Raw genomic sequence first — 23669 nt, forward strand, 5'->3', positions numbered from 1 at the left:
ACCCGTTGGGGGGTATGTTCCGTAATGCAGTTATGAGAGGGAGGCTTTTATGCCCGTTTCAACGATTACACGTTTCCCTCTTACGCCAATTGCGCTTTGACTAGCTCTTGTGACCACGCTCGCGAGACTAGCCGCCAGAACATTGATCTCCTGCTCTTTGAGCAACGCCGTTTGGTTACCCCCGTCACCGCTCTTAACAAGACGTCCCATCAAAGCATTGATCTGTCGTAGAATTTCATGATTCGGAGGGAGCTTGCCTTCGCGTACAGCCTTAGTGTACTCCCGCAGCACCTTGAGTCGGGTACTGAACATTTTGACAGCGTTGAACTCGATTTGGAGCCGCGATGCCAGGTTGTCCGACGACTGCTTGTCTGAGCCTTTAATAACGCTGTCCACGCCAATGCGCTCCACTTCTCCCGTCTCTGCTTTCCATGGCACTTCTATGAAGTCCATTTCATTATCTCTGAATGCCAGCTCAAACGCCTTAACCGGCAATTGCGTGGAAGAGGGCTTTGGGGTTGGGTTGAAAATGAGCATCATTGACAAGTCCAGGTCATCCTGGACTTGCATCTGCTTATGGAATGAGAAGGCTCTTTCGTTTGGCTGCAGGCTGGGGTTCTTTGGATCAACGTAAAACCAGCCTACGGCATCTTGGAGGGGGAAGGTTTGTTTGTCTATCTGTTAGTTCTTTCCCGGGGCGTGCGTGTGCGAGTGTGTGGATACTCACAAAGATCGATTTTTTTCCTCATGTAGGCCTGGTCAATGTCGTCTTCGTCATTGACCAGGATTTCGAATGCATTTTCCACTGAAACTAGCCGTTCTGTGCGGGTGCCAAAGAGGATGCCGCATAGTGCGGGCTTGCCTTGGAGGGTAACCCGTGTGTAGTAGTCCGAGATGTTGAGCAGAGGCAACGGATGCAAAGTTAGGTTAACCTGGGACATGCCCAGAGATTCTTTGGCCATATTTCTACTTTATAGTGCGCGTTTAGGTGATCGCTAACAATTGTGTCGATATGTTTAGGTGCACGTTGCCCAATACTCCGACGCATTATTGAAATGCTACCTGGGAAATCAATTAACGGCTACCGGTAATTGTTCGAAAATTTACTACCGGTATAAAATATCAGGTAATAGTACATCGCATGAATTGATTAGCATTGCAGTGCATATATACATCTGGGGTATTACTGAATTTACTGAAGTTTACTGAACATTCTTATCTAAGGGTATTCAATTACCTGTGCGTTTGCTTACTTACTCAATGCATTCATGGTGCTTTTGCCAATATAGTAGTTCATTGAATTTGCTACTCATTTTAAATAATAGCCACAACAGATAATCTTTTAGTTAATGACTTTCAACCCGCTGAGTATACAGCCCCCCAAATCGCCGTGTAGCGATGCTTCGAGTCGGATTGGGTGCCATTAGCCCAAGGATTATGTCGTTACTACAGGGCCAGCCAAAACCCGCGACGACCATTGAACTGCCTGGTATTATGAAAGTCATTCATAGAACACATAAGTACACAAACGAACGTATACCCCCCGTAGCGACGCTTCATGTCGGCAGTGAAGTACATATTTTACGCTATTCGCAGGCTATAGTGACTTCTGGTTCTTCTTTGAACTCTTTACCGATTTTAGCTGACCATTTAGTGGAAATATAGCCTTTTAGTTGATTGCCATAATCCGACGCGAAGCGTCGCTACGGGAGGGAAGGGGGGGTTGGGGACTGAGCCCACCGAGTATGATGCTCAAGCTCCTGAAGATACCTGGTAATCCCAAATACATATATTCACAATAAATACATAATAAATAAGCTATGGACCGACCAAAGAGCGGTCAAGGACCCAGATAATACCGTTGTCTACGACGCTGGCACTGGTAACGGTGGCCAGGAAGTCACCGTCGCTGGAGAAGAGCTTGAGGATGTCGTTCTTGGGCTCTACTAGGATAGTCCTGCCGCTCTCGAGCTCCAATTCGAACTTCTCGAGAGGCGTACCCACAGTCGCAGCAGACACAAGATCGCCAAAATGCATATGGCTCGCCAGGAACCAGTGTATGTTCCTGCGCGTGAGATGCTCCTTCTCCTCCTCGGACATGGACGGCTCAATCTTTGACGGGAACTCCCAGGGTTTAGCCGGCAGCACGGCCATGGCTGCGTCCGAGGGAGCAAGGATGATGGTGAATTCGCGCTTGTCATTGAGGCGTGACTGCAAGCTCTCAAAGGCCCGGGCGTAGCGGCTAAAGATGGACACTTCGTGGTGGAGCGTCAGCTCGGTCCTCAGCAACGTCGGCCCATTTTTCGGGTCCTCTCCAAACGGCTGCACTTCCTCCACGGAGTGCTCTCTAAACGGCTGCAGTTCGTCCATGGAGTGCTCAGCAAACGGCTGCGCTTCCTCGATGGCGCTGGTCTTCAAACTGTCGAGAGCGAACTTGTGCTGGATGTGGAACAGCTGTTCGCCGTTCTCGTTGTGGGATGGCTTGTCTTTCACGCGGTTTATCGACTCATCCAAGTCTCTCTTTCCAAGGCCGTCTTGGGGGACGACCAGCGACTCTTTAGGCAGCACATGGTATCTTGCGGCCGCCTCTGACCCCAGCAGCCCGACAACAAGGAGCGCTCTCCATATATTACTAACCATTCCAAACCTATCCCTATCACTGGTATTTCACTGGTTTACTATTTGGACTATCGGTACTTCAACTATTCACACTTCAACCTTTTTCGCACTTGAGCTATTGAGTATTGCACCACAAATGGCTCTACGCAGTCCTATAGGACGTATCAGGCCGAATTCAGTGAGCCGTCATTAGTGGCGCCCACAACCAATATTTGGGCGCCGGTCATGTGACCGGCCCAGATCACACCTCCCTCCTCCCCCATTGGGGCCGGCGGCGAGTACGGTCAACTACGCTGAAATGACCCATTTACAGGCAGCAATTTAAACAGGCCGATTGGAGGCATATGATTCACGTCGCCCATGTACATATGCCCAAGCTGCGAGTGGGTACACACGGCTCTCTCTCTTTCGAATGCAGTTGGCGGGCGCAACAAATTTTTTCTCGCAGATAGGCTCCCCACTGGGAGAATGAGAGAGAGAGCCACTCACCGCAGGGTTAAGCCTTGTTGTCTACCAGAGCCCGGGACCGCACAGACACACACACAACGGCAATTTCCAAATCTTCGCTACCCAAAATACACACGATCCACCCACCACTACCGCGAAAGTCGATAGAAAAGCTGGTAATTTGGATATTGTGAGCAGCTTTTTGGCGAGCTGTATTTGTTATTTGATTTTTTTTGTCTGTTGTAGACCCTGGTAAGTTTAGGAGGGTTTGTTTTTCCCCTGAGAGAAGTCTAATGGGGTGTCCAGGATCGCACATGCCAGGCTATTGAAGTGAACTTGGCTATTATTCGATGATATCTTTTGAGCTGTTGTTACCGATAAGACGAAAGATTACTTGTGTGTTATAACAATTACTTCACGTCGTTTCCAGTTTGTTACGTGTCGATTTTTGATTTTTTGAATTTTGAATTTTGAATTTTTTTCGATTTTTTGGCCATTGATTGTTTGATAAGAAATTGGTATCCGATGGAATTTATATCTCAGTAACTGCCAATAACCTACCGACTTTTATTGTGTGAATATGGACCCGAAGTTCGCATTGCGTCTTCAGCAACAGGGTCTGAGGCTCCAAGATTTGCCGTCATACGCCAGTCAACAACCACCATCACAACCACCCGCGGGCCAGAGCACAATGGACCACCAGAAACAGCAGCCCAATACGGGCACCTCGACCCCGGACTTTGATTTCGCCAGCAGAATAGAAGGAAACGACATATACGACAGTCTGGGGATGTCCATGTCCGGGATCACGACGGATCAGAGCAACGCGAGCACGACCTCAGCTGCCGACCTCAGCGACCAGCAGCAACAACACCGGCATCAGCATCAGCAGCAATATGGCGGTGTCGCGACAACACAGCCCCTTTGGTCCCTCTACCCCAGCGATATCGCCAATGTCGCCTCCCAGGTTAGCCAAATACCCATCAACCACGTTTCGTCGCCCAAGGAGCCCCCGGCGGCACACAGTAGTGCGCCAGCCAGCATGGAACAGGTCCCCACTACGAGCTCCGTGGCCCGGTATCCTCGAAGTAGCAGCCAGATGCACTCACATGCGGCTCCTCAGGGTGCACCGGTGCCCCCAGCTAATGGCGGCGACTACCTCTCCTTCGCCAGTGAGTCGCAGAACCAGCGAGAATCGCTCCTGCGACGATGCTCCGAGGCCGCGACGCGGTCGTACGACCTGCCGCCTACATCCTATACCTCACCCCCGTTCGGCTACGGCAAACCACCCCAGCGCATTCCGCATGTCAATCGCCCTGCGTCGACGAGTAGACAGGAAAACCTCAGTCCGCGTGGGTACACGACCCCGCCGATCCACCAGTACGCGTCAGTCCACTCCCATACGCCCGAAATCGAGGACTACCTTTACCAGCAGAGGACAAAATACAAGGCACGGAGCTCGATCCCGCCGGACCTCAGTAGCTCCAAGTACGCCGAGCAGTGCATTGCTGCGGCCAAGTCGTCGCGGCTGCCGCCCTTTGCGCTCCACACTGAGGAGTATAATCTGCTGCGGCCGCACCTGCCCTACGTCCATGTGACGACCTACCTCAACATTAGAAACGGCATATTGCGGCTGTGGCTCTCGAACCCCATGGTCAGCGTGACAATGGCCGAAGCGGCCGGGTGCGCTCGCGATGAGCGGTTCTACGGCCTCGCCGAGGTCGCCTACAACTGGCTTGTGCGCCAGGGGTACATCAACTTTGGCTGTGTCGAGCACTCGGCGCCAGAAAGCATCTACGACCCAATCCCGCCCGAGGAGAAGAAGCCGCGCCTGACCGTCGTCGTCGTCGGCGCAGGTATCGCCGGCCTTAGCTGTGCCCGGCAGCTCGACACGCTGTTCAGGCGCTACTCGCACTACTTCACCGAGTACCAAGACATCCCGCGTGTCATCATCCTCGAAGGGCGACGACGCATCGGCGGGCGCATCTACTCTATGCCGCTGACGACGGACAACAATTGCATGGTCGACGTTGGCGCCCAGCTCATTCTCGGGTTCCGCAAGGGAAATCCGCTGGCCGTGCTCATCCGGCGCCAGCTGGGGCTCCCCGTGGTGCCTATCCAGCCGCCGACAGAACTCTACGACGGCGCTACCGGCACCAAGGTGCACGAGGACAAGGAGAAAATGATAGAGAGCCTCTTCAACCACGTTCTAGAGAAGATGGACCAGTTCAAAGCCCAGGTGCCCAACCCAAACACAGCCCATGGCGACGAGGCGCTCATGAGGGCCGCCAAGGACCCAAACACCTCGCGAGACGAGTTCCAGGAGAACCAGACCATTGCCAAGTTAGAGGAAAGCGGTGAGTTGTCGCGGCCCTACGAGGACCCAGGCGAGATCAACGACCACAAGCACGATGTGGAGGACCCCGAGACGCGCGTCGAGCTTGAGTTCCTACGCAAAACAGGTTTTAAGGTCAAGTCGGGCAAGAACGCCATCCACGTGGCGCCGGAGCCCCAGGGAGATATGCACCCGAACCTCGGAAAGACCATGGATAGCATGGTGCGCCAGCTCCAGGAAGTCTCTGAGCTAACGCCCGAGGATATTCGCCTCTTCAATTGGTTCTATGCAAACCTCGAGTACAGCTGTGGGTCGAATCTTGACAACATGAGCTTGAGCAGCTGGAACCAGGACGAAGGCAACGAGTTTGCGGGGCGCCACTCAATGATCCCGACCGGGTACCAATCTGTGACCCGCGGCCTGTATACTCTTCCCGAGAAACTGGACGTCCGCTTCAAAACGAGCGTCCGAGTCCTCGAATACGGGCCCGATCAGTGCAACATCTTCCTCGAGAACGGCGAGCGCATATCCAGCGACCGCGTCTGTATGACGGTGCCTCTCGGTGTGTTGAAAGAACGGTCGATTCAGTTCATCCCTGACCTACCCCAGTGGAAGACTGATAGCATTGAGCGACTTGGGTTTGGCGTCATGAACAAGATTTGCCTCGTGTTCGACGAGGCGTTTTGGGATGAGAACAAGGATATCATCTGCGTTGCCCAAGGCCCTCCATACGAGACGACAGAGCAGGCCGAGTACAAGTCGCGGCGCGGGCAGCTCTTCATGTTTTGGAATATTACCAAGGTCATTGGGCGTCCCTGTCTTATGGGTCTCATCACTGGCGAGGCGGCCGTGCACGTGGCGAACGAGCTTGACGAGGAGATTGTCGACCACGCTAAAGCTGTCCTTGCCAAGGTGTACCCTCTCAGCAGGCTCTCAAAGTTGGTAGAATCCGTCGTCACGCGGTGGCAGATTGACCCTTTCTCTTGCGGCTCTTACTCCTATATCGGCCCGGAGGCAACTGGCGCAGATTATGATCTCATGGCCCGGCCTATCAACAACTCGCTGTTCTTTGCCGGCGAGGCTACGTGCAGATCCCGCCCAGGAACGGTTCACGGTGCATATATATCTGGTCTACGAGCTGCAAACGAGATTCTCACCAGTATTATCGGAGAGGTGGAAATCCCCCATCCATTGATACCGCCAAAGGACTACAATCGATCTACACACGTCCACAGTGCCCCACCGACCAACAATCTCCTCCTCAACCCTACGCCCCAGTCGCATTTCTCTCAGCAGCGACCGGTGCGAAGCAACATGGCCTCTCCCGCGCCACACCCACTCGACAATGGTGGCTACTATCCTCCATTCGACTCTCGCCGCCCGCCGTTGATGCGCCACGATAGTAACGACTATCCTATCCAGGTTGCCACCGGCAGCAGTAGACCCTCCAAGAGGAAGGCCGACGCCAAGTCGCTCAAACGGAAAGCGTCTGCCCTAGTGGAGCATCATCACTCGGAGTCGGAGCCGTCGGAACCGGAGCACAAAAAGTCGCTAGAGGAGCAGCTTAAGGAGCTCCGAGAGAAGAGAGTAGCCGAGGATAACGAGAAGATGCGGAATGACTTGGTCAAGGAACTCGGGGAGCGGCCAATCAAGCCTGATCGTCCCGGTGCGAATCCGTTTTTAATTTTCCAAAAAGATTTCTGGGAGATATGCCGGAAGGACACGGATGTTGCCAAGCGTCGCAGCACAGGCGACCCAGAGGCGAAGGCCACTAGAAACGAGGTCCGAGCGGCGTTGGGTAAGATGTGGCGAGAGCTTCCGGAAGCATCGAAGCAGCCGTATTTGGCAGCCACGCAGGAAATCAAAGAATCCAACAGCCGGAACATGGAAGAATACAAAAAGCAACAGCGGCGGTACGAGGCTGAGGCTGAGGATTTCAGGAGGAGGTGGAAAGAAGAGCATCCGTCCAAACCGACTGAAGATGAGCATCGACTCATGCAGCTCATACAAGAACAGCACGACCGAGAATCTTCCCGCAAAAAGCATCATTAGGGATTAGCCATACCGTACTACCTACACTCTATACTGTATTATACTTCTTATTAGATCATTTTTCCAAATTGGACTTCAATGATGCTTCTACCGGCTCAATCAATACCTTACCGTACTATTAGATCAATTATTTTTGGTGAAAAAAAAAACAAAAAACTTTTATTATTCATTATCATCAGAGTCGTTATCATCAGAGTCATCGTAATTTTCGCTGCCACTGTCTGCATCATCGCCAGCGACGTCACCCCATTCCACGTATATATCACTAATCGCGCTTCGAGCACGTCGCAAATTCAATGGGTCAAAGGGGAAATAGCCCTCCAAGGACACGAATTCACTAGTGCTCTTCCAGAGAGAATTAGAGAAAAACGAAGTGCCCGAGGAAACTCCATTCTTGGGGGTCGTAGTGCCAGAGCCAGATGGAGAGCTAGACTTGAAGCCGCCAAGTCTATTCTGCTCCATAATGGTGAAGCAGTAAGCAGCGTCCTCCTTCTGGGCAATCCGAGCAAACATAGCAACCACAGTTCGCTTGCAGTACCGCAAGGGGTTGAACTTGGTTACAATCATTCGCTGGAACAACTTGTCGAGATCGCACTCCCACTCGGAACCAGAAGCCTCCTCAGTGGACATTTGAGACTGATCCTTCTTTAAAAGCTCGTGTCGGAAACAGAAGATGTAAAATAGAGCCTGTGAAATGGAATAGAACATTTTGAATCGCCCCATTCCACCAGGGCCCTCATCGACCTCCTTCTCCCGTTGCTTGATGTACTCCTCAATCCACTTGGCAAGGATGCCAACAACCAATATAACCTGCTCACGGGAGAGACCCTTGGCCCGTGCAATAAATGTCGAAATGTACTGCATCGCCTTCTGACGTCTCTCAATATCCTCGGCTGGGTTCAGAGCCAGCTCCATCATTGCCGTCAGGAATGCCTCTAGCAAGTCTGGATGGCTGTGGCAAGTCCTGAACACCAAAAACTGCACAGATCGAGTTCTATGCGTTGGCAGAACATAGTCCCGGAAGAGATCAATAAGCATTGTAAACAATGGAATGGCCCTGCCAGACTCTAGCTGTTCGGCAGTAAACTTGCCATCCAGGTAGCTAAAGAGCTGGCAAATAATTGCGTCCAGCTTTTTTCGGATCATTACCGTGTTGCCATTGGCTTCGTCGTCAAGTTCATGGGCAGTGATTTCCTCCTCCTCCTCCTCCTCGTCAGAGTCATCATTGTCATCCTCGTCATTTTCATCGTCAGAATCCTTCTCTTCGTCGTCAGAATCCTGTTCGTCAGTCGCGAAGTCTCGCTTATCTTCAGCAACTTCCTCGTCATCATCCTCCCTATCCTCATCTTCATCATCGTCGACGTCGTCCTCCTCAGCAAGCTCGACATCAAGCTGAACAGTCCGCTCAATTATCAGAGCCCACACACTCTTCCTCAGTTCAGGGCAGTACTCCACAACGGACAAGATATTATCAATGTACCTAAGAGTGTGCTTTGTGGTGTCCAGCTTATGAGGATAGTGCTTGGAGAAGATTTGCTGGAGAGCGCTGGCAGCAGTAGGAATCAAATGCAAGATGTACTTCAGCACAGAGTGGTGCGCAGAGGTGTCCTTGAGCACCAGCTCGGATACAACCTTGTTCACCACTTCCGTCCACCATTTAGGAATGCCCGATACAAGTACAGTAAGGAACCGAACATATGTAGCAATAAATGAAGGATCCCGATTCGACCACTTGAGCTTGAGGATAGCAGAGATCATTGGGCTGCAGTTATTGGTATCCAATCTGCTGATTTCAGCCGTCAGTGCTGCAATCAAGTTCTGCAGTTGACCGGCGGACAGTGCCTCCTTAGAGGAGGTTGGGAGGGAGACCTGGAAGCAGAGATGATTCAGCGGCTCAGAGTTGTCATGCTTATCGAGCTGCTCCAGAGCATCATGCACAAACGACTTGTACATGCTTGCCGAGAAGCTATCATCCATCTTCTGGTCAATCTCCATGTCCCGGAGAGGCTCCCTCTCGTCATCCTGCTCAGGGAGAGCAAAGTTTACTCTGTGATGCTTAGCAGCTGGAGAAGAGGGCATGGAGGACCCCACTTCGCTGTGTCTTCGCTTAAGGCTAGACTTAGCCGGCGGTAGTGACTGCGAAGGAAATGCGGTTGCAATCATCACTATGCAAAATATCTCCCCTCAAATGCAGGATTATGCTCTAATGCTAATAAATAAATTAAGAGAGAGTCCACGCGTCCTTCTTAAAGATAACGGCGGATCACAAATACGATTCTTGAAAAAAATATCAATCGACTCTATCAGCGGAAGTGACAAAAAATTTCGCTATCCGCCAATAAAGTGTAAAGTGCGTTCAAATACCCTCTGATAAATAGCTTCAACTGTCGAGAACCTCCAATCAAAGCTTACAGAAAGCGCTCCTTAATTATGTACAGATACCAGCAGATTAGTTACCACTGGTTCTTCCTCTTCTCTCGTCTTGTACTCTTTCTCTACGCTGCTACTAGTTAGCCCAGTCATCAGAACACTGGATTTTATCAACTTACTAGCAGCGGCAACCGCAAAAAAAAAAAACAAAAAAGAGGTATTCTATCGAAAGGAAGAGATGCTATGTGGTCTCTGACGAAAGAGTTCAGTTAGAAAGGGTAGAAAAGTGAAAAAATTGTTTCTAACGTGTACCCCTACTATGACAAGGGCATCGGGGGTTAGGGTTTCGCGGGAAAAAATTTATCTCTGTGCCATGCTGACTCAGCATGACGCGCGCATGCAGATCGGTGCGGCGGCGCCGCATCTAAGGACTCGTATCCTTGAAAGATCTTTACGCCCGCATCCAGCTAGGGAAGCGGAAAGCTTTATATTATTTTGCAGAGAATCACAGACTATATTGGACTTGAGTTGAGCTTTTCCATCGTTTGTTTAGTTTTTCTGCCGAGTTTGGCAATTGGATTTTGAATCTTGATAAGCTGATCGAGGCAGCTCTTGTCGCTGTTATCCGTATATGCCCAGTCAAATGGCCGCATTCGTTTATCAATAAGGCAAAAATGATTAAATGGAGAGATACGTGCCTTTTTTCGCTGTTGAGTGCGACTAGGTCTATTGGAACTGTTGGAATTAGTGATGTCAATTGAGTTGGTTGTAGCCCCTTCTATCATCTCTGTGTGTGGTCGTGCTTCTATCCGGTTATTCGTTTTCTTGTTGAAACTCTGGGAGCAGCAAAATGAATTATTACGTATCAGTTTCGTGATATGCCGTGTATCTGCGACTTGTCCTTGGACCAGGTCAGGTGCATAGAAGTTACGGCGCGAACACGGTTCGAAGATGTTGTTTGATGGCAAAGAAACTGGACGATATTGGGTAAGGAGCTGAGAATCTCCGACCATGGTTTGGCCCGCTAGAGAGTGAGAGCAGTCCTGTGTTGCCTTCTCAACATGTGCCCCACAATAATTGGAACTTTGTCGCTGTGGTCTCTCACCCCCAGCTTCGCTAGCCTTGCGTTCTTTTTCTACTAGGAGTACGCTATGTATGTCGTGGCTTGCGTTAATGGCATTCTCAATTACGACATAACAGCCATATAATAGTAGGGACAAAAGCAGCAATTGAGCGGCAAGTCGCACGAAATAAGTGACTGAGTCTGTCAGTGACTCATTAATGCTTAAAAAGTACCAGATAAGAGAAATCAGATATGCCGGAATTATAGTCATGGGGATAAATAGCTCTCGGATGGACTTCACGATGCTGAAATTCATATTTAGACGTCGCAACGCGATGTAGATGGTCAAACTCAGTACCATCTCTGTCAATTGATACTTCAATTTGTGCAGTGATTGTTCCCTAAGGCAGTGGTAGGGCCCAGGAGCTAGCCAGTATACCAAGAAACATATCACAAGATGGGCATATAACGGGATAATGCTTGGGCCCACGGCCGCTATCGTTACCTGCAAGAACGGCAACATTGAGAGCATGACATGTTTGTTGTGATTGATTTGAAACGACAAAGACTTACCAGAGTTCGATTAAAGTATGAATGTGAACTTTAAGTTACATAAGAGCAGACGAATTAAGCTGAAACTTTCCAATGTGAATAAGCACCCAGTCTATTTTTGATTTCATAGCCGATTTCATTCATTCGTTGTTCGACAGTCCAGTGCATCTTTGGTTCATTGTCGCGAATAACTCGGTGCCTGCCCCTATTGGGCCCCACGACCTTTTCCCATTGGCCTGGAGATATTTCCCATAGCAGGTCGATTGGCCAAAATTCAAGTAACCACCAGCTCTTCTTGATCTTCAATTGATCATTAATTCTGGCCCTAGAGTCAAAGTAATCTTCAGCCTGCTCTGGAAGCAAATCAGCAACATCCAATTTTTCGGCCTGCTCCTGCGTACCAAATCCCAAGGCTGTTGACCTTCTATGTATAGGTGGTAATGACTTTTCGAAATACCGCTCCATCATATCTGGTGGTGGTCCAACATGCGGCTTCTCTGCTTTTTTGTATACTGGCCAGACACTGTGAACATCAAGGCCAGTTTCTGCTAATGCAGTGGTATCAAAAATAATACCCGTATTACGTTCGAAGCACTGTCGAATCATCCATCGGAGCGGAATTCTTGAGAGCTTATGACGCACATTGTTAAGCTCTGAACCTCCACCAACATCGCAGTGACAACCTGCAAACCAAACCTCCTCGACGTCGGTATCAGGGTGTAGTTGCTCAGCCCTGCGACGCTTCTTTTTTGCCTTTTCATCGTCCTCCTTATGGTGTGAGAATATCTTTCTGATTCGTTGTGCCAGATGACGTGCTTTAGCCAAGGCTCTACCTTGTGGCGTCATATAAAGCGTATAATATTCATTGTCCTGTTGTTGCCATTGGAGATTCTTAAACTTGGCCCTTCGTTCATCTAAAGACATAGCATGTCTAAAATTATGAACCCAGCTAGTATTCGTACTGCTTAATGGTAACGTCCTGGGTATAAAGCCGACACTTGCTACACAATCCCAGACGCCTAGAAAATACACACTGACCTCCATAGAAAATGTCTTTCGAAATTGAGTACTCATTTCCCAACCATAGTCGGAGTCATCCTTGTAGATTTGATAGGCGAACTGTACCTGAGCGGTATTGTATGGAGGTAAGAGACCGACTTTGTGCAGCATGCCAGCTAGGCAACGTGCTGTATAGGCACCTCTTGAGAAGCCGAACAGGCAGATTCTATCGCCTTCTCGATATGTTTCCATCAAAAATCGGTAAGCATCCTTGATATGAACACCAAGGCTACTTCCAATTGCCATGTCAAACGCAGCTGAAATGCCGCTGGTTATCCCATGACTGCTATATGTACCAATACCAGCTTGATAATAGGTTACTTGAGACGGATCGTCTTTTTTCAAACAGGACACAAGATCGACCACATTGCTGTTGTCGCCATCAAATTTGTCGCCTGTACCGTCAAGGCAAACGACGATGGTACGCCCTCCAAGTGCTGGAGCATTAGAATCTTCGACCGCAAAAATCGAAGTCGGTAGTTTCGGACGTTCTTTCTCTGGTTCGGGCTCAATTAGTGGAAACTCAACCGTGATTTCAGGGCAACCCTGTGTAGGATACGCCGGGGGCCACCAACATTGGTCTTGCGAATTGGTATTCATTTGGCTTGGCAGAAATGCTTTCAAAAATTGTGGAGGAAATGGTTCTTTTGAAAGACAAATTTAAGACCATGGCATGAATCACGCACCAACCTGACGCATTAAACGATGTAGCTTGATCGTAAAAAGGCCAGATGACATGCAGATCGGTCACAACTAAACTTGGTACAGTACATACATTCTGTATACTACATGCTTTGCTATACCCCCCTTAAACACGGGATACTCTGATGCCAATAGAATGAGTAAAAAAATCGCAAGGGACATTCAATTCGGGTGCCCCTGGATGTTATTACTTGTATGTTACGTACGTAGCTCAACTACAGTACCCCATTTACGGATTTTTACATACAGTAATCGGCGGGTCGTCGATCTTCACCAACTCTTAAACCCTTCGCAACGGGATCATGCATCTAGGATTCGTTACTACTTGTATCTGCAAAGGGCGAATGGCGGTATGGGCTTATATCAGCCTAGTTTCTGACGGTAAGAAGTTACGTACAGAAAGCACGGGTAAAGCTAGATTTTCTTTTCAGCATCTGAAAAAAGGCTATTCTGCTCTATTGACCAGGTACAGTACACTGTTTTTCTGATATGCACAGCTTACATTGAGATCCACCTACCGCGACCAAACTGGGGTTTTATGAATTTAGCTGCTGCATACGTGTACTATACATGTAATATACAATGATCAGCACAGTGCAAGTTGTACTGTATTTTGTATTGGCACTACACACCAGGAGCTCATTCACCCCTTAAGGGAGAGCGTGGCACAATTGCCCATACATGTATTTCGATGGCTAGCTTTGCCTGTGGAAGTCATGTTCCGATTTTTTTCTTTTTCTTTTAGGGGTACAAATAATTTTTTGTGGCAGCTGATATCTTTCAGGGGGCAGGGACCGGGAAAGTGCACGTTCGGGACGGCGTTATTTACAGCGATTGGTATGGCCGGTTACGGGTGCAAAGGGCCCAGACCTCTGAGGTTCTAGGGCCTCTCGTTCTAAAGAGGCTATACAGCCAACAGACGCTGCACCGGATAGAAAAAAATCAGAGAAGATGGCATCCATAAGAGATAGTCAGCGAGGCAGGTCCGTTTGAACCACACGCGGGTCGCTGTGTCAATTCCACCTGTTGAAAGGCTGGAATATTTTATTCCAGGCACTCAGGGGCTAGCAGTTACGGTACACAGGGAGCAAATGCGTACAACTACTATACTACGTATTGACTGTGGGACCAATTGACGAGCAATATTCTACAGTACAGTACAGTACTGTAATGAGGGTTTGTTTTCCTGCACGTATTATTTTTGCGGTTTTACTCCGCATGCATATCGAGTGGAGTGGCCTAGACTACCAAACATAACATGTACGACTTTAATTGTGTACACTGGAACATTTTGAGTACATGGTACGCGTACTACATATGCGTTCGTAGTACAATGTAGAGTGTACACCGCTGTACGCACTACATGTCAATGAGGTGCACGCGTCAGAAATTCTCGAATTTGGCCGTATGCATACAGAATCGCGTACGGAACGACCAAATCATTGTAACGCGCATACCCGCCCACCCAAACAGGGTTTTGTGTAGGGCTTCGCAGCGAGGTAGTAAAGAAAAATATTTTCATTATCCAATCAAATTTGCCGAGTTACAGTACAATAATACAGTAAGCGATAATTGAAGATTTCCCATTGCTTGTGCTCGTCAAGCATATACGGACATCTTACTCAAGTAACTGTTACCAGGTAGTTAATAATCATTTACCGGTACTCCTTACGACCGTATGAAGCAATTTGATTTACCAAATTAGGTATTAAAATACAGGACCTTTTGAATATTTATCAAAGCTTTGCTACGGTAATTGGAGAAGCCTTTTTCAGTTGCCGAATGGCCGATGGTGGTTGTTTACTTTTTCGTATCAAGTCGGATAGCGCAGGAAGCATATCTCGCTTTAAGAATTTATTTTTTGGCCGATTTCTTTTTGGATCGAATTATACAGATCTATGGATAAGCGCTAACTTATTGCAATAAAGGGGTACAGCAGAATATATTCCGCCATTTACGTAAATACTTAACTTTTTTCCCAGCTTAAACATTTTGTAGCATTTTTGTTCAAACAATCCAGTTTTTGTCCCCTCTTTTCTGACGGAAACTAGTTCCCAAAGATTGCAATGGCGGGTCAACTTAAGGCATTGATTGAACGAATTAAGCGTAAGCCCAGCAATTCTCCAGATGGAAAGACGGACGAAGAAGCTGGAGCTGCAGCCGCAACTAAATACACCTCAATTGGCCATGATATTAGACATCTGAACTTGAAACAGGCGAGAACAGTTGCACAGGCAATTACGACTCTCGCCTCGGGTGAGCCATTGGATGATAAGGATTTTTTGCTTGAACATGGCGTTTCAATGCTTCAAACATTGCCTCCAACCAGTGGGTTGAGCAAGACTATTTCTGATGGGTTTATTGAAATGCTGTACCATGACTTACCACATCCACCGCCAACTAGAGCAGGACCAACTGCACGTTACAGAAACCATGATGGAAGCGGGAACAACCCATGGATTCCAGAAATGGGTAAAGCCGGTTCTCCATACTCCCGAAGCGTGCCTGCAAAAAGGACTAAAGGCACCAGTCTTCCTGATCCGGAATTAGTGTTTGATCAACTTATGAAGAGAAGTGGGGAATTCCGACCACACCCAACTGGTTTAAATCGGCTTTTCTTTTCTTTCGCTACTATTGTTATTCACGAATGCTTCCAAACATCGCGAACTGATCCTTGGGTCAATGAGACGTCTAGTTATGTCGACTTGAGCACCTTGTACGGAAACACTGCCAAGGAGCAAGTGCGAGTTCGAACCTACCAAAATGGTCTGATTTACCCAGATTCCATTGCCTCTGAAAGAATCATGATGATGCCACCAGGTGTTATTGCTGTATTGTTGATGTTCTCAAGAAACCACAACCAAATCGCCAAGGATCTATTGCAGGTTAATGAAGATGGAAAGTACAAAGATTGGGATTCTCTCGATGATGAACAGAAGAAATGGTATGTGCATTTTATATGTGGTGTGTGCATTGGATACTAACAGGTAATCTTAATAGGCAAGACGAGGATATTTTCCAGGTATCTCGAAACATTAATGTTGGATTCTTTGCTACTGTCGTATTGAGAGATTACGTTGCAGCAATTCTGAACACCCCACGCGCTAATTCAACCTGGTCCCTTGATCTTGGTGCCGAAATCAAGAATCACGGTAGGCGAGTTGACCGGGGTACTGGAAACGTTGTGTCTGTCGAATTCGCTGTACTTTACCACTGGCATGCTGCTCTCAGTGCTGCCGATGATAAGTGGCTTGAAAATTTGATCAGAGCGACGCTGCCAGACCTTCAAAATATTGACGATATGACCCCTGAGAAGCTTGGTCAGGTCATGAAAGTCTATGGTCATAAGCTTATGGAAACACCTGCAAAAGATTGGACATTTGGCGGCTTTAAGCGAGGACCAGATGGCAGGTTTGATGACACAGACCTTGCTGAACTCATCAAGGATTGTATTGAAGAACCGGCTCATGAATTTGGTGCGCATGGTATTCCAGCAAGTTTCAAGGTAATTGATGTCCTGGCCATGTTGCAAGCTAGAAACGTTTTCAACGTTTGCACACTGAACGAATTCCGGCGATACCTCAATTTGAAGCCTTATCAAAGCTTTAAAGAATGGAATCCTGATGAGGAGACTGCCCGAGCTGCAGAATTATTGTACGGCCACATCGAAGACCTTGAGTTATATCCAGGTTTGATGGCTGAGGTTACCAAGCCTGCGATGCCGGGAAGTGGCGTCTGTCCTGGTCAAACCACTGGCCGAGGCATTTTGGATGATGCTGTTGCTCTTGTCCGTGGCGACCGATTTTTGAGTTATGATTTCAACAGTAGCACTTTGACCAACTGGGGCTTTGCCAAGCTTGATTCGCTCCATCCTGGTGCTTATAACTGCATGCTGCCAAATTTGCTGTTCAATGGTCTTCCTGGTGCTTGGAGAGGTACCTCTACTTATGTCTTGCTTCCATTCTACACCCCGGATGCAGCCAAGAGCATTTTGAAGGGCAACAAGGTCATAAAGAAGTACGACACTGAGCGGCCACCAAGCGGTATGGGTGTCATTGGTATTCATACCCAGGAAGGTTGCAAGAAGGCATTTGAAGACCGCAATAATTTCCGTGTCATGTACCAGAAGGCAATTGTCCAATGCACTGATGGCCATGAATTTATGATCGGCTGGGACGACGCTACGCGACATGACATTCGATCAAAAATCCTTCACGAGGTGTTCTTTGAAGAAGGATTTGAGCAAAATGTTTGCAAATTCTTCAGCGAGCATGTTTCGAAGCTAATCAAGGAACATACTTTGAAGTACTCTTCCAGTTCCAGTCGTTCAATTGACATTGTACGAGATGTTACCAACGTTGTACCAATTTTGTGGCTGGCAGACCGGTTTGCCATTCCTCTCAAGACCAAGAAGTATCCTCACGGGTTGTTGAGCGCGGCAGAAGCCTTCACCGCTTATCTTGTGTTGTTCATGTTCCAAAGCTTCAATATCATTCCTGGTAATGAATGGATCTTGAGAGATGGTGCAGTCAAAGCTGGTGCTGCTCTTAGACCGATATTTGAAGCACATCTCAAGACTCAGCAAGGCGTTAAGGAGAAGGTTGTCGATTGGTTAGCCAAGGGCAGCGCATTTGAAGTCAAGCCGCACGCCGACAGATTGTATCATGCGCTGATCGACTCCAAATTGTCAATTGGTGATGCTGTCGGCGATTGCATTGGAATGGGTGCTCCAGTTGCTGGTAATATCACTCAACAAGCTTCCTTGCTCATTGACTTGTTCCTCAGCGAGGGTTATGAGGAATACAAGGAAAGAATCATTGAATTGGCTCACAGAGATGACCCAGAGGCTGAGAGAGAATTGCAGGGCTTTGTCTTTGAAGGTATGCGACATGCTGGTGTTGTCCCAGGATTGCCACGCATTGCTGCCAGAGACATCACCTTTAGTGATGGCGCTCGTGGACCTATCCAAATCAAAGCTGGACAAACTGTCTTGATTGCGACCTCCAAGGCTGCTATGGATCCAGCTGCATTCCCAGAGCCTGAAAAGTTGAACCCACACCGACCATTCAAGGACTACAGCCTTCTTGGGCATGGCTTGCACTATTGTTTCGGTGCCCGATTGGTTGGGTGCTCACTTGCAGCTACTCTGCGAGAAGTATTCAAGCTTAAGAACATTCGACGAGCTCCTGGCAAGCAAGGCCGCTTCACTTTTGTTGACCATGAATTTGCTGGTATCAAGATGAGAAAGTACTTGGATGCTAACTGCAAAGAATCTCCAATTCCAAGTACTCTCACTTTGATGTACGATGAAGAGTGAAAACTTATGCAAGTTTAATTATAGTTATTTCGCTCCACAGAGTCATTTGGCTGTTGGTAGTGCTATCCAGTGCACCGTAGCATCCTGGTGCAATTTTGTTAAGCAAACGTTCGTTTCCTGTATCCGACCTAAGAATTTTTTTTCCTTGTGTATCATCTTACTAGGGTCAGCTAACAGTGGGGTATAATGTGATCATGGTCATACCTTAATACATTCGTACATGTCATAAGGTGACATCTGCCGTTACTTGATTTAAGGGTCGGGAAAGCGGTAAGCCAACAAAATGCTATCTGCTTGCAGCGATTGCAATCTAACACACTGGCCCGAGTAAAGCATTCAACTTCTAGTGCCAATAACCGGATACCTAAACACGGGATGGGCTTAAATGCTACAGTGGATATAAAGCTAATGGATCTTGTATTTACAAGGTAGCATAGGAACCCATTAATGTAACAATACTACCAGTAGGAGACCATGTACACCTCTACCGGCTAAACCGCCATTCTTCGGTCTTTTTTCACCGCTCTAAATACATATACCATGATATTTGAACTGCTGATGTAGAGCTTGGCCCTGAGTACAGTGGCTAAATCAATTGCTACCAGCCAGGGAGTTCAGCAAAATAGTTCTTCTACTTGCTACCGTTCCCCACCCGGGGTCCACCATAGAGAAGGTTCTCGATATCGAACGTACGGTGCTAAGTGAGATAAAATTACATGTACTCTGCATGCATCGAGTACAGCCTTACTACATCACGTAAGCAAACCTATCGCGGTCCCCCCACCCGCTACATATCTACTGTATAATAAGCGCAACGGACTTCGGGGCCATCGGTGATCACACGGGGTTGCGGAATTGGGCACTTGGACCATCTCGCTGGTAACAGCCGTATACGGCTAGTGCCAAGAACGGGACTCCGAGTCGCCGCGTCACCATGCGAGCCGCAGTGAGAACTCGCGGTGCTTGGAACGGTGAATTACTACTGCAAAATGTAGGTACACAGGTATTACCAAGCGAAAATGTTTGGTAATCACAATGTGCTCTGTGCAAGAAAAGGTTCTAGTTCTATATGCCAACCGCTAGCAGAATATTTATTGCTGGCATTGGGATTTTTATACGGCGAATACGAACCGGCGGTACTGGCACGGCTGGGACCATCGGCGTACGGAACCCATAAGCCTGAGCTTAATGGTCGTATTCCTGCGCGCGCCCACTTTTTCAGGTCACCAACGTTGAGACGGTGTCCCGACGGAAATTACCTGCGTTGTGCTAGCACACCGCCGCTGCTGCTTACAAATCGCGTACTCCGAACGAGCGCAAGAAGACTAGGGATGAAACAGTGGCAGGATTTTGTGGGAGCAACGCAACAAATACTAGAGGACAAGCGGGCTAGGATAGAGTTTGTAATATGCTCCCCCGTTGTAGGTGGTTATCGCCGCTCCATCGCTGCAGTTATCTCCGCCTGGGAACCCCCGGCGGTAAAGGCCGAGAGAAAGTGCGTGAGTAAGCATGCGTAACCAAGTTGCGGTTACACGGCTGACACCCCCCCTATGCAGGTAGGCGTTTAAAGCTTAATAATGAAATATTTTTAATGGCCGTTGAATGGATGGTTATTTAAAGGACGGGGATCTCCACTTTACGCCCCATTCAATTCAATCAACCAACTAATATAGATTTTACTAACCAGTCGACAATGGTGTCGCCGTTCTTCAGAGATAGCTTTGTGGGCCGGATCATCTATCACCTCTCTGGCAAGAAGGTGTTCATCCACCCAGAGGAATTCGCAGACTATGTGATCCCAGATAAGTACCTAGATACTACGCCAACGAGAAGATCAACTGCTAGTGACTACGAGAAGTCATTGAAGTCGGCAGACGGCTCAGAGCAGGATGGTCAGCTGCTTAATCGAACTGGCACTGTCACTACAGTGACAGAGGTGCAGGCCATTGCAGAAGAGATGGCAGTGGACGGGGAATCAATATTGGTAACTTGGGATGGCGACGACGACCCTGAGAACCCATACAACTGGCCATTGTGGACTAAGATTATTTTTATTCTCCAGGTTGGTCTACTTACCGTTTCTATCTACATTGGCTCGTCGATCTACACACCGGGTCTTGCTCAGATCATGGAGGACTTCAACGTCTCCCAAGTGGTTGCTACCCTGCCCCTCTCTCTATTTGTTATCGGCTACGGCATTGGTCCTATGATCTTCTCTCCGCTCTCGGAGAACCCAGCCATTGGCCGAACCAACATCTACATAGTCACCTTGCTCATCTTTGTGGTTCTGCAGATCCCAACCGCACTGTCTAAGAACATTGGGTCTCTGTTGGTGCTTAGATTCCTTGCCGGATTCTTTGCGTCTCCAGCGCTCGCTACTGGTGGCGCCTCTGTTGGTGACGTGATTACACTCCCACGAATCCCAGTCGGGTTGGCTTCATGGGGTATCTCAGCCGTGTGCGGCCCTGTTCTGGGCCCTCTCCTTGGTGGTGTCTTCGCCCAACTCCTCAGCTGGAGATGGACCTTCTGGTTCCTGCTCATTCTCTCTGGCAGCGCGCTGGTTATCCTCAGTCTGTTCTTGCCTGAGACCAACAACGAGACGCTGTTGTACCGCAAGGCTAAGCGACTTAGAAAGCTTACTGGCAACGACCGAATTATCTCCAACGCTGATGTTTACCTGAATAACATGTCTCCTCGAGATATGGTTGTTGACACACTCTGGCGACCCATTGAGATTACCTTGACTGAGCCAGTGGTGTTCCTCATTGACCTATACCTTGGTCTTGTTTATGCAATTTTCTACACGTTCTTTGAGGCCTTGCCAATTGTGCTTCAGGGTATCTATGGTTTCAATGAGATCGAACTCGGTGTTTCTTATGTCGGTGTCATGATCGGCGTTCTCACTGGTGCCGCCATTTACATTCCAATTATCCATAGGAAGTTCACTATTCCGTTCGAAAAAGGAGACGGAGTCTTCCCAGAGGTGTTCATTCCACCGGCTATCTTTGGTTCTATAATGATGCCAATCGGGCTCTTCATCTTTGGCTGGAGCAGCACTCCATCGGCTCATTGGATTGGCCCTATCATTGGTACTGCCATATTTGCGGTTGGAGGTTTCACCATCTTCCAGACGCTGTTCAACTACCTTGCATTCTCCTTCCCGAAGTACATGGCCTCGGTTTTTGCTAGCAATGGTCTCTTCCGAGCCGGTATGGCTTGTGCATTCCCACTCTTTGCCAGCGCCATGTACCACCGTATGGGCCCGGCGAATTTCCCAGTCGGTTGGGGCTGCACTCTGCTGGCGTTGCTCTGTGGTCTCATGGTGCTCATTCCAATTACTTTCTATAAGTTTGGTGAGAAGCTGCGAGCCCGATCCAAGTACACGAATTAGGGCGGATATTTCTACCACATGCTATTTATTCACGATTAGATTTGCAAGTATATGCACTAATGAATTACAATGTAATACCGATAAGCTTTTTGCCTTGTACTGTAGTAATTTGAAGTTCAATTATAGGCTTATTGCCTTGTACGTACTTTACCGGAAAACCGATGGAGGACAGAGGTCCGCAGGTCTGGGCATAGCTCTAATGACTTTCTTGACAAAAGGATGGCTTCAACAGCAGACTCTCTGTGTTGGAGTGTTGAAACCATAGCCTCGAGAAGCGAGGAATCGCGTCTCTGCAACTGCACATACGTCGCACCTCTGTGGAAAACAACAAGTTCATGAGCAGACGTATTGCAATTTGTAATTCGTGCGGCTTATGTGTCTCGCATCTCCTGCGTGATGCATATGTAAGTTGCATATTGTACCTGTATATGACAGGGGAGTTCCAGTGCTTTGGCGTACATGAATTTGTAAATCCAGTACCCCATACAAAAAAAGTTGGCAATAGGAATGTTACAATACGTAGAAGGTAGTAGAGAAAAGCTTTGGTACTAAGTCAACTGAGTCCTTCGCAGTTAGCAATTATTCCTGATCCGTTGGCCGAGTCGCTGTTGGGCTTTGATATGCAATGGGGCCCAGTATCAGCGCTAGCTCCACTACCTAGGGCGCAGAAGGACGAATACAAAAAGGTATAGATTAAGTAACGCGTAACAAATCCTAGAATACCAAAGTCAAACGGGATCGATTTTTCTCTGTGCGGGATCATCACGTTAGTACGTAGGATCGCTTAATCCAGTTACGCGGTACTTCTAAGCGCTGCTTATTATTGCATAATTCCTACTACTTCTAGTAGCTATAATTAGTCGAATTACAATACATTAGATATTAGAACACAAAAATTCTTAACTAGAGTTAGGAGCCGAGAGAGATTGGGCTGGCATCGCTGAGCAAGTCGCCAAGCAAACCATCCACGTCGGACAGGATAATAGTTTCCGTGCTGAAGAGCGTCTGATCTACGCTACCGATCAGACCGACCAATGGGCAGGTCACTGCCAGCAGAGGGTTGCAGAAGACGGCACAATTGTTGTTGAGACAAATGACACTGAAACCAAGAAGAGCCTCGACAGAGACAAGTGCAGAGTCAACAAGACCCACGATACTGCAAACCTCTGAAAGGTTGTCTCCACATGGAATAGTGCAGATCTTGGTGATCAGATCGCAACTCACGGTACCCTGAGCGGAGCCAGAGAACGGAGTGAGATCTGGCAGACCTGGAATAACTGGCAGAGGAAGTGGCAGAGGAAGATTTGGCAGGTCTGAAATAGCTGGCAGGCCTGGGATGGATAGATCCTCTTTGACAGACTTATCATTTTCGGCCGGGGCAGCGACGGAAGCACCAGCCATGGCCAATGCGGTGAAAGTGGTAGTAAACTTCATCTTTTTATAATAAGGCACTAGTGTAACTCAATTGCTGTACGGAAGAAATTGAACATTTAAAGATTTTCTCGTCATTTAAATAATATCTCAGAGAATTAGCCGTTCACATTCCTCTACCTATTTCCCGCCCTCGTTCAGTATCTTGACGGCTTTCTATACCACCATGATGGTACGGGCCTGTATATCTGTCACCCTTCTCTCCTTCAGATACTCTACACGCTGTTCTTACGGTGTATCCCTTCCCCAGGATCTTCATTCCAACCGATGGTACGTCGTAATGTAGTTGTCAGTCAAAGTATTCGACGATCACCGCGAACCCGAAGAATTG

The 23669-nt window shown here is 48.2% G+C and overlaps 9 protein-coding genes across 9 annotated transcripts; 3 read left to right on the forward strand and 6 right to left on the reverse strand.

The window, feature by feature from the left end:
• Positions 1 to 30: 30 nt before the first annotated feature.
• Positions 31 to 962, reverse strand: TRVA0_036S00606 (COP9 signalosome complex subunit 6; the record flags this gene model as incomplete). The annotated part of the gene is made up of 2 exons (XM_076686340.1): positions 31 to 674; positions 728 to 962. The coding sequence occupies 2 exons, from the start codon at positions 960 to 962 to the stop codon at positions 31 to 33; spliced, it is 879 nt and encodes a 292-aa protein (XP_076539413.1).
• An 856-nt stretch (positions 963 to 1818) lies between these two features.
• Positions 1819 to 2640, reverse strand: TRVA0_036S00628 (uncharacterized protein; the record flags this gene model as incomplete). Its single annotated transcript, XM_076686341.1, has 1 exon — positions 1819 to 2640. The coding sequence occupies one exon, from the start codon at positions 2638 to 2640 to the stop codon at positions 1819 to 1821; it is 822 nt and encodes a 273-aa protein (XP_076539414.1).
• Positions 2641 to 3757: 1117 nt separating this feature from the next.
• TRVA0_036S00650 (uncharacterized protein) lies at positions 3758 to 7453 on the forward strand (the record flags this gene model as incomplete). Its single annotated transcript, XM_076686342.1, has 1 exon — positions 3758 to 7453. One exon carries the CDS (start codon positions 3758 to 3760, stop codon positions 7451 to 7453), a length of 3696 nt encoding a protein of 1231 aa, XP_076539415.1.
• A 162-nt stretch (positions 7454 to 7615) lies between these two features.
• RRN3 (rDNA-binding RNA polymerase I transcriptional factor) lies at positions 7616 to 10089 on the reverse strand (the record flags this gene model as incomplete). The annotated part of the gene is made up of 2 exons (XM_076686343.1): positions 10003 to 10089; positions 7616 to 9953 (listed from the first exon to the last, which is right to left on the reverse strand). The coding sequence occupies exon 2, from the start codon at positions 9614 to 9616 to the stop codon at positions 7616 to 7618; it is 2001 nt and encodes a 666-aa protein (XP_076539416.1). The 5' UTR covers positions 9617 to 9953; positions 10003 to 10089.
• A 246-nt stretch (positions 10090 to 10335) lies between these two features.
• TRVA0_036S00694 (uncharacterized protein) lies at positions 10336 to 11418 on the reverse strand (the record flags this gene model as incomplete). Its single annotated transcript, XM_076686344.1, has 1 exon — positions 10336 to 11418. The coding sequence occupies one exon, from the start codon at positions 11416 to 11418 to the stop codon at positions 10336 to 10338; it is 1083 nt and encodes a 360-aa protein (XP_076539417.1).
• A 95-nt stretch (positions 11419 to 11513) lies between these two features.
• On the reverse strand, positions 11514 to 13097 carry TRVA0_036S00716 (uncharacterized protein; the record flags this gene model as incomplete). The annotated part of the gene is made up of 1 exon (XM_076686345.1): positions 11514 to 13097. One exon carries the CDS (start codon positions 13095 to 13097, stop codon positions 11514 to 11516), a length of 1584 nt encoding a protein of 527 aa, XP_076539418.1.
• A 2168-nt stretch (positions 13098 to 15265) lies between these two features.
• TRVA0_036S00738 (peroxidase/cytochrome P450 family protein) lies at positions 15266 to 18516 on the forward strand (the record flags this gene model as incomplete). The annotated part of the gene is made up of 2 exons (XM_076686346.1): positions 15266 to 16143; positions 16200 to 18516. The coding sequence occupies 2 exons, from the start codon at positions 15266 to 15268 to the stop codon at positions 18514 to 18516; spliced, it is 3195 nt and encodes a 1064-aa protein (XP_076539419.1).
• A 1693-nt stretch (positions 18517 to 20209) lies between these two features.
• Positions 20210 to 21907, forward strand: FLR1 (MFS transporter; the record flags this gene model as incomplete). The annotated part of the gene is made up of 1 exon (XM_076686347.1): positions 20210 to 21907. The coding sequence occupies one exon, from the start codon at positions 20210 to 20212 to the stop codon at positions 21905 to 21907; it is 1698 nt and encodes a 565-aa protein (XP_076539420.1).
• A 909-nt stretch (positions 21908 to 22816) lies between these two features.
• Positions 22817 to 23341, reverse strand: TRVA0_036S00782 (uncharacterized protein; the record flags this gene model as incomplete). Its single annotated transcript, XM_076686348.1, has 1 exon — positions 22817 to 23341. One exon carries the CDS (start codon positions 23339 to 23341, stop codon positions 22817 to 22819), a length of 525 nt encoding a protein of 174 aa, XP_076539421.1.
• Positions 23342 to 23669: the final 328 nt, after the last annotated feature.

The sequence above is a fragment of the Trichomonascus vanleenenianus genome, assembly GCF_965637985.1.
Source record: "Trichomonascus vanleenenianus strain CLIB 3782 genome assembly, contig: TRVA0_036S, whole genome shotgun sequence".
NCBI lineage: Eukaryota > Fungi > Ascomycota > Dipodascomycetes > Dipodascales > Trichomonascaceae > Blastobotrys > Blastobotrys vanleenenianus.